Below are 9,803 nucleotides of genomic sequence, written 5' to 3' on the forward strand. Positions count from 1 at the left end.
GTTACAAAACTAAAAAGGCTACCAACCTAAAGTTAGAGAAACAAAAATATAAATTTACCTAAAGTCAAGTTCCACAACTTAAAAAATTCAGAGAGAATTTCTTTACTTGCCCACTTACTCTCAATTTGATCTGGAAAAGGGCAGAAACATAAAAAAAATAAGTATAAATAAAATTAAAAAGAAAAAGGAGAAAAGATGTATTATATATGAATTTGAAAATGACAGGGAAGACTTCCACTAAGACAAAACAAATAAACTAAATGGACAGCTTTTAATTAACTAGTTTGACTTGTTATATGAATGGGTGGAAGCCAACTAGCTAGTTTTTGCATTGCAATTTCCTACCTTCAAAAGTACCATGTAAGAAAGTATTGAATATATATTACTATGACATATACTTTCTTTTTTCTTTTTTTTTTTTTTTTGCCCCCTTAGTTCTGTTATTAATTTCAATGTGATTGGATGGAATTATTAATAATTTCAATAAGATAGAGTCCATGTCAACTCTATTAATCAAGTTAACATATATAAAAATATATTTTTTTATCATGATTAATTATTATTTATAATCAAAATCCAAAGTTACGCAACAATTATTAGTCATGTCAAAATATTAATTAATCGAGAATTAAATGCATTTTTGGATTAGTAATTTATGTTATTTATCATTTTCGTTCTTTAAGTTTTTATAATAGTATTACGGCCTTTTATCTTTTTCCTTTTTCCCGTAATTTTAGTTCTTTTTCTATTAGAGTTTACTTTGAGAAAACTTAACTCTAACGGCAAAAAATGACTGAAATTGTAAAAATTAAAAGATGCAGACTGAAAATGCTATCTTAAAAAATTAAATGACAAAAGCACCAAATTACCAAAGTTACGAAGCAAAAAGTGCATTTAAACTGTTAATTATGATCAAAATCTAAATTGCTGCAGCAATTTTATCTTTAATTGCTATAAATAGTATTGATTTAATAAAATCTTTTGAGTCCCAATCATTTATAATATAAAAAACAATCCATACTTTCTAATGAATCCCACCCAAATTTCTTAGAGGGACCAACAAATTTCTTGTATGATAATTCAAGTCAAATAAACAGTGACCTCTTCTATTTTGCCTAACTCTTCTTCTTTTATTTTTGCTCTCTATTATAAATGGAAAGTGTGGAGATAAGAAGACTGACCAACTTTCCCACCAAACCCATATAACCCAAAGTCTTCAAATAATTCAGTTGCCCCCCAAAACCAATCAGCCCTAGGAGGAAAAAATGGAAGGACTCATTCCAATGGTATACAAATCAATCAAGAAAACCACAACTCGACGACGGTACGAATGTCTCTCTGCCGGTGCAACACAAACTCAAGATTTCTGCACAAATGATGATGATGATGATCAATACAGTTTCAGCAAAAACAAGTACTTCATGACGGAGGGCGGTAGAGTTCCGGGATCCGGTGGGGCGCATCACCGTCGTTGGTACTCGGTCGATGTCCGGAGTTTTGGCCCGGAGGATGGTGCCTGTAAGCCTAAGCAACTTGTGAGGTTTAGGAGCCAAAGATTGTTCTCATGTGTCAGTGGTGCATGAGGTTTTGTTTTTTGATTTCGGTGAGTTGGTTGTACATCTTTTTGTGGTTTGATGTTGTGGAAAAATCACTCAATTTCTTGTTTCTGGAGTTGATGAATCAAATACTGAATGTTTGTCTCTCGAGCTTAAGATTTTAAGTGAGATGGTAGATGAATAAATATATTCTTGTAAATATCAATAAGTTCGGTTTCTCGAATTCAAGTTCAAAATTGTAACGGGCTTTTTTAGTTGCAAAGTTGAGGCCCCATGATTTTAGATCAGGTATTCGAGGCTTAACAAATCAATTTAGTAGTAGGTGTTGCTGGTTTATTGTAATAGTAGTTATTGACAAGCTATACACATTTAATATTAGTAATTGGCGTGGATTGGTTGCTATTAATTAAAATTTATGATATAAAAAACTGTAATTGTTTCCTCAAAATTTACAAAAAAAAAAAAAAAATGCAAGTGAATTTGCAGGAAAAAGAGAATATTGTACCATGTTTTGGAATCTTGATTGGAATCAGATGTCAAGCAGCAAGAACGCAGTCCCCAGCTTTGAACTGGCATAAAGGATTTTCATAGAGTTGGTAAATTACAGAACATATCCTTTGTGAAAATTAAGAAAATATGATCTTAAAGAACTTGTAATAAAACGATCCTTCGTATCGATAATTTTGACTCCTTTTTCCATTTCGTGGGAGAAACACGGCATCCACTAGGTAAAGTTCATGACCTTAATTTGCTTCATTTAACGTGTCCGCGTCGATTCAGTAAGAATACAAAGTTTTGAGTTAGTCTTCATGATCATTTACTAATTACTATGAAAAAAATTATAATTTATATATCATAACTTACGTATTTTTTTATTCTGATCTCATTATTTTATAATTCAATAAATTTAATCCCACAAGTTCAACAAAATTGTAAATTTATGTCTCGTTACCCATTTTTATTAAATTATTAATAAAAGGAGCACGTGCGTCAACTTCTTTGGTTAAGTTAACTATTTAATAGAAATGGTACTCAATCTGTTGAGTCATTCAATAACGGGACCAAAATCACAGCTGAAATTATGAAACATAAAAATTATAACTTTTTCCTAATTAATTACTATTTTAGGCAAATTACATCATAATGAATGTACACATAAATATATTGATATGGGCACCTAAATATCAAGCGTATCGATTTCTTATACGACTTGATTACAAATTGACCTCTCTGATATGTCTTGTACCTCAACTGGATCTAACCTCCTCTGCAACCCAGTAATTTTTCGTCGGTCGAGAGAAGTCAACTAATATCTTCTTCAACGTCTACAATATAAATTTCCAAAGTCGTTTGGTGGTTCTCCTCAAAATAAGTGTTGTATTTTCAGGTATGAGATACTTTGTGTTTTCTATTTGATTGAAAACGAGTATCAATTGATATTTTTCTTGAACACAGAATCAAAGATCTATCGTCCAGCGAACCTTATATTTATAGTATCCAACTCGATTCATCTTAATAGTTGTGAGCTTTCGTGGATATCCCACTGTTGGAATCACAGTGCAAGTGTCTATATCATTCTTTTATGACAACAAAATAGCAATGTACATTACACGTATGAACATACCAAACATTTAGAAATCGACTGTCACATCATGCAAGATAAGTTTGAGAAGGGATTCATCAATCCTACACATAGCACATATCTTTACTAAGTTCTTATTACATGTGCCAAGTTGGGCTTGGTAATAATGCCCCCAAGTCCAACTTTGTTTATTTTTCACCTTCTTCTTAGGTAGTGATTGGTTGGCAGCAGTTTGGTTAGGTAATGACGGTTATAGGATATAGTTAGCTTACTCCACCTAACTTCTTCTCCTCTTCTATTTGTACGGTTCTTGTGACACTCACTGTAACAAAATAAATCAACAGTTATGAATAAATTTGATACTAAAATTAGTATTAATTTTTTCGTTGATATCGACAGTATTTAACGTATAATTTAAACTATTTGTTGCTAAATTCGTTAGTAAGTACATTTCTTATATTAAATAATATAAATTAGCGACGAGAATTTTACTTGCTATTTAACTCCGTACTAATTTATTTTCATTGCCATTGAGCGATTTTCTTGTACTGTTCACCTACAATATTTTGTATAACAGTGTACAGAGCTTATAATTTTCTCATGGCTTCAGTTTGTTTCGATTTTCAGCAACATGTCCAAAAGAACACAAAAATACTTAATTATTACATGCATGTTTGGAAAACAAACTCATTGCACTCTCAGTACAGCATACAATCGAACAGTGCCTTTGTAACATTCAATCATCCAAGATCATGTTCTAACTTTTTTTTTCCTTCTTTGCTTCTTTTCTTTATTTCCTAGTAGTCAGCAAAATTACACTTTTAGTCCACAAGATAGGAATAAACATTTATAATCTCCTATCTTACGAAATTTTTAAAATGGTCCAAAATTGATAGAATTCAACATTATTAGTCCTATACTTTATATAATTTTTAACAATCCCAAATTTGAAAAAATTCCACATATATAGTCCGATATCCAAGTTTTCATAAAAAATAGCCGGCATGGGCACGTGCAATATACGTGTCTATCAGTTGTGTGTAGAGCCAAGCTACGAACATGCGCATTGTATGTGTCCTTTTTATCTATTTTTTCACGAAAACTTGGAGATGGGACTAAATGTGTTGATAATTTCTCAATTTTTTGAATTTATTTAGAAAATTCCATACAGTAGACGACTAAATGTATCGAGTTTTTCTATTTTTCTATATTTGGAATCATTTTAAAAATTTCATAAATCAGACGACTAAAAGTATAATTTTTTTTCCCTAATAGTCATATACCTTAGACAGATACTTTTGTGTCATTAAGCACATGCTTTCTGAAACCCGGGATGTGAATTTGGACAAAATATTTTCTCCAATCTATTTTTCTTGCATCAACTTCAAAACAAAGCTTCTCCTCTTCCGACATCTCTTCTAATAACTTCCGAGTGTTGCCCGTATGAAACCTGACAATAAAAGTTTGAAAATTACATTAGACTCAAATGTCTATTTATAACTTTTTTCATCAATACTAATTAAAACAGCTACAATTCATAGTGGTGATTATTCAACTTTGTAAAGACATAGTGTAAATTGATTTACATCATGTTTGGATCTCGAATTTAATTAATGAGGAAGACATTAAGAAAATTAAATTAAATATTTTTTCGCTTCCTACTTAAATTATTTGAGGTCTACGTATATATACGCATCGATCATACTCGTACGTACCTTGCTTGAAAGAATCCTATGAATTCATACATTTTGCACAACTGCTCCGCATAGGCAACCTTTGCTTTGTATTGTTTCTGAAGCTTTTGGGGCGTCATTGCATTTGTCACTCCATCAGGCTGGAGCAATTCATCTCTTATGTACTTAGAGAAGTCACCGAATTCTTTGAATAATTTCATCTTTGCAATGCTTCCAGACAGGGTTGCAGGCTTTGCATTGAAGTATTCATAAATGTAGTCGAAAAAGTCAGAATATTGCAAAGGATTCACAAAGTTAGTTGCCGCATGGTAGACATTCAAGTCTGGTTTTTTGACAATTCCATGTTTGGCAATAGCTGCAATAATTGTATTTGCCACCAGATCAACTGGGACCTGACCATTCACATAGATGAAGATCATCGTGAGGAAGTTAATCTGCCAATATTGGGAAAAATGCAATTTTGGTGGGCTCACGTAGGAGTGGTGGCACTTTCAGTGTGGGTCAATTCCAGATTTGTAATAAAAGATTGTAATTTATGAAAAATGACAATTTTGATTTTAAAAACCTTAATTTGGTCGGAAAGTATAAAATTTCCCGATTTTTTTAAGTGTGATGTGTGGGCTATATAACAAATTTAAGCCAAATTTGGATTTTTTGGAATTACAGTTCTTTATTGTAAATCTTGAATTGACATGGATTGAAATTGCCACCACCTCGATGTAATACTGAACCGAAATTGCATTAAGGAAAAATGCCAAAAAAAAAAAAAATAATGCAATTTTCGTCCACTAAGAAATTGGTGGTGGCAGTTTCAATCCAAGCCAAAATTCGAGATTTGTAATAAAAGACTGTAATTCATGAAAAATTATAATTTGATCCAAAAAGACCTAATTTGGTGGGAAAAGTTTAAAAATCCCCAATTTCTAGGTGTCACGTGCAGGCCATGTGACATATTCCGACCAAATTAGGATTTTCTGAATCAAAATTGTTATTTTTCATAAATTTATAGTTCTTTATTACAGATCTTGAATTGATCAGTTGGATGAAAATTTCTACTACATCTATATTAGCGCATCAAAATTGAATTTTTTCGCAATAATATTTGTTGTTGAGACTTTATTTGATATATTAGGAATGTGAAATCTGTTAATATAATGTAAGAGGTGTTTTGTGCCCTCTAGTTGTTTGTCAAATGGAGACAAAGAGCTCAGATGGCATATAAACTTATATAGTAACTTATATAGTTCATCACCCTTGCTAATGGGACGTCTTTTCAAGACAGAATCGTGTGCTTCTAACCAGAAAAAAATAACACCTTGTCCAATATGTTGGTGATGTGCAGTCAAGTCTGCGTCAATGAGACAAGAAAAATTTGTATACTTACAATATCCATATATACATCTGGATCCGCAAGATAAGCCGGAAGCAGCCCTTTTCCATAAGACATAATCACCGGATCGAACATTCTGTATTCATAGATTGCACGCCCATGATTACGAATAGTTGTAATAGAAGAAACAATTTTGTTTATAGAAATGATTGGCATGCATAATTAAGCGACATGGACTTAAACCTATTTCCCTGTATCCATCCAGGGATCGGCTCTTTGTAGCTACTCTCGATAACAGATGGTCGGACGATCAGCACCGGCACGTCTCCTCTCATTTCATTGATCACCATCTCACCCATTGCTTTCGTCATGTGATATGTAGTGTACCATCCGTAGAATGCAGCCCTAATATGATCATTTTCGACATGGTTTATATCGGTTAGAAAAATATCGAAGATTAGAGATTATAAGCTAGATGGTGAAAATATATACCTCTCTAGGCCTAGTCTTTTCAAATTTTTGGTCAAATCATTCTCCGTTGAGGCTATGCATGATTTCATAGCCAGGTTTATCTCATCGGTTACATCCAGTCGAGGAAACAAGGATGAAGACGTCCCGTCATCCTCCTTTTTCCCATTTTCTCCCATACTCAACGGCTTTTCAAAGATTATCCCTTCTCGTCTTCCATTAACATACGCTACACCAAGACGTAATCAATATTCCACTAATACCAACACGTACATTAAAAGTGCGCACACTATTTTTGTACATACCTGTTGAAACATGTACAAAAAGCTTGAGGTTCTTGCACGTCTTAGCAAACCTCATCAAGCGTTGAGGAGCATTCACGTTTACATCGAGTGAGAAGTCGTACCTACATATTGTGCATGATTTAAGCCCCGAAAGCTATCACTTAACCATTCAAATAGGTACAAGATAAGTAACCTGTCATTCAAATTTGTGCTAGCTGCGGACCCTATGATCACATCCACTTGCTCTGTGATTGTATGTGTGTAATAAGGGTCCATTCCTAGATTGGATTTGCAAATATTTCCAGCAATAGGTATCAACTTCTCTCGTACAAATTCTTCGTATGAGCTTCCATATTTTTCTCGTATACATTCAAATAATTCTGAATGTATAATCTAAAACAACGAACACAAAATCACATTTATGACAAATTGGTATTGATTGAATTAATTGCAATGACGAAAAATAAGTTATGATCGTATAATACTAAGCAACATGCGTACTTCTTCTGACAATCTTTGCGATGCAGTCTCCTTATCGTTTGCCTTCACAAGTACATATATTTTACCCACTGATGTCGATCTTAATAACTTTTCGATCAGAACTACAAAAATATGACAATATGGCTCTTTTCATACGACATGATAATATAACAAAAAATTACAAGAGAATATGATTGAAGGTCCATCTTGATGAAGATCGTTTCTCATGCAAAAGATGTTTATGACAATCATGGTCACAAAAGAACAAAACCCATAGAATTTGGAATTTTCAGCCAACTTCATACCAAATTCTGAATTTTTGGCTGTTTTTTTAATTTAGAATAAATATCATACATAGGTCTATAAATTTATGTTTAAAATATATCACTTTAGTTCTTCATCTTCGTTTCCTAACCTTATCATTCCCAACGTAATTCATATTTTATTTCATTCCAACCCCTCAATCAATTTCCCAACGGAAAAGAGTTTTTTCTATTATTTTCAAATACTCTCAGCTCTTACATCTTAATCACGTATCCACTTTTCCTAAAATACCATGCTTCTAGGAAAACACAAGTTCTTACAAACCCTCCCAAAATGTAATAAGTACGTACATGCATGATCATACCTTTTCCAACAAGACCAGTTCCCCCGGTAATGAAAATATTCTTTCCTTGGAAGAAATTAACGATCCCTATGCCGCTACCGTCCTCGGCAGTACTGCAATCCGCCTCTTGCATTGCCAGTTCCGATTCAAGAGGGTGGCGGGGAGAAGTGAAATAGGGATAGCCATTGTAATTGACAGCCAATTCCCGACAGCTTCTTGATCTTGATCTCAAATTGTTCTTCTCATCATAACCACCAAACAACGAAACTTTAGTGATCTTGCGAGGAAATTTTTCCAAAGAAAACTTCATCGTAGGACAGTGGAATGATGCTTGAGTTAGCATCATAGCGTCAGTTTGGATTGAGCTGAATTCCAATATGTTTGATTCACTATAAGCAACTGTAGAGAGAGATAATGGTCCATTTATAGTTAGAGCTATGAGGTGATTTCTTAGTGCATGTGGGCACACATTTTGCAATTTGAATTATGTTCATTCTTACATTTTGTCATTGAATTTTTTTTTATTTTATATCAACTTACCATCTAAACTAAATCACGAAATTTGCACTTTATGACTATCTTTTTATTGATTTTTCTGTCGAAGAAACCTAATAGGCTATTATGTTGTGCATATGTGAAAAATATCACATCATATAACTCTTAAGTATCACATGTGCACTATATGTGATGTTTTTTCGACAAAAAACTTGGTTGAAAATAATTATAAATGACAAAGTGTAAAATTTCATAAAGTTGAGATGGTAAGTTGATATAAAAAAAAAATTAAATGCCAAAATGTAAAAACGATCATAATTTAAATGACAAAAAAATAATTCACCCTAATTAATGTTCTCCACGATTATATAACTTTAACCATGTAACTGACCATAATAAAAAATCATATTTATAATAGTGCAACAAAATTGAATTTCATATGAAAATGGTCAATAGCTTTTGTTTGTTAATTGTTACTATTTGCACAATTTAAACTTTTTCCTTGTTTCAAATAAGCAAAATAGCGTTTCTTGATTTTCTCCACGTGTTAATTGTACAAACGTGTCGTCGCAGGTTTGGGCGCAAGCCTGTCGTTGTGATGCCAGTCAAGTTAGATGTACTAACTGCCTAATGATATTACATTTCCTATTTAATTTATTTGATATAGATATTTTATTTTTATTAAATAAAAAAGAATAACCATCTCTATATTTTTTTTTCAAAAAGTATTTTAACACTAATCTTATATATATATATATATATTGCATGTATTAAATAAAATACGAGAACATATCCACTATAAGAAATTATGATAATAGGTAGGAAAAATTAGAAATGACAGCAAATTTTTATTTATAATTAATAACAAATTTATCAAGCGATAAGAATTTTAAGTTTTTGTGATTTCAAAATGAACATTAGAAACAAAATATTTCAATTAGAAATGAATTTTAATATTGTAAAACTTCCTAAAAATTTTGAAAAGTTCCCACCCCCCCCCCCCAAAAAAAAATTCTATCAAAATCAGCCACAAAAAATTAGATGCTAAAATCAATAACAAATATAAATATTTTGCGCACATCTCAAGTGTACTTTGTTCACTAATAATATTAATTAATTTAAGTGGGAGGGACTTAGAGTACCAACTGTCTGGCACACAAAATATTGTTATTTAAATTACAAATAATAATATCTTTAATTAATTAGTTATATCAATAAATAATTTTCTATTCATATTCATATGAATTTTAAGTTAATTTATATCATTAATTGTAATCAATCAGTCGTGATACATCTTTCAATTTATT

General features: G+C 31.9%; 1 protein-coding gene across 2 annotated transcripts; it reads right to left on the reverse strand.

The window, feature by feature from the left end:
* Window positions 1-3,206: 3,206 nt before the first annotated feature.
* LOC105159016 (fatty acyl-CoA reductase 2, chloroplastic-like) lies at window positions 3,207-8,379 on the reverse strand. 2 transcript variants are annotated; one of them, XM_088878993.1, is made up of 10 exons: window positions 8,023-8,379; window positions 7,416-7,516; window positions 7,108-7,307; window positions 6,936-7,036; window positions 6,655-6,859; window positions 6,406-6,567; window positions 6,217-6,298; window positions 4,854-5,224; window positions 4,422-4,588; window positions 3,207-3,460 (listed from the first exon to the last, which is right to left on the reverse strand). In XM_088878993.1, the coding sequence occupies exons 1-9, from the start codon at window positions 8,345-8,347 to the stop codon at window positions 4,423-4,425; spliced, it is 1,713 nt and encodes a 570-aa protein (XP_088735119.1). In that variant the 5' UTR covers window positions 8,348-8,379; the 3' UTR covers window positions 3,207-3,460; window position 4,422. The 2 variants fall into 2 exon arrangements, with proteins under 2 accessions (XP_088735119.1, XP_088735120.1); XM_088878994.1 differs by lacking the exon at window positions 3,207-3,460 and having other exon boundaries at window positions 3,927-4,588.
* Between the last annotated feature and the right edge of the window lie 1,424 nt (window positions 8,380-9,803).

Source organism: Sesamum indicum, linkage group LG3 (assembly GCF_026168435.1).
Source record: "Sesamum indicum cultivar Baizhima isolate 11 linkage group LG3, ASM2616843v1, whole genome shotgun sequence".
Classification (NCBI taxonomy): Eukaryota; Viridiplantae; Streptophyta; class Magnoliopsida; order Lamiales; family Pedaliaceae; genus Sesamum; species Sesamum indicum.

Coding starts and splice junctions, on each gene's coding strand:
- LOC105159016 (XM_088878993.1), bottom strand. CDS start 8,347: ATGATGCTAACTCAAGCATCATTCCACTGTCCTACGATGAAGTTTTCT. Junction 6,299..6,405: donor GGATGGATACAGGGAAATAG/GTTTAAGTCCAT, acceptor CTATGAATACAG/AATGTTCGATCCGGTGATTA. Junction 4,589..4,853: donor ATAGGATTCTTTCAAGCAAG/GTACGTACGAGT, acceptor TTTTATTGTCAG/GTTTCATACGGGCAACACTC.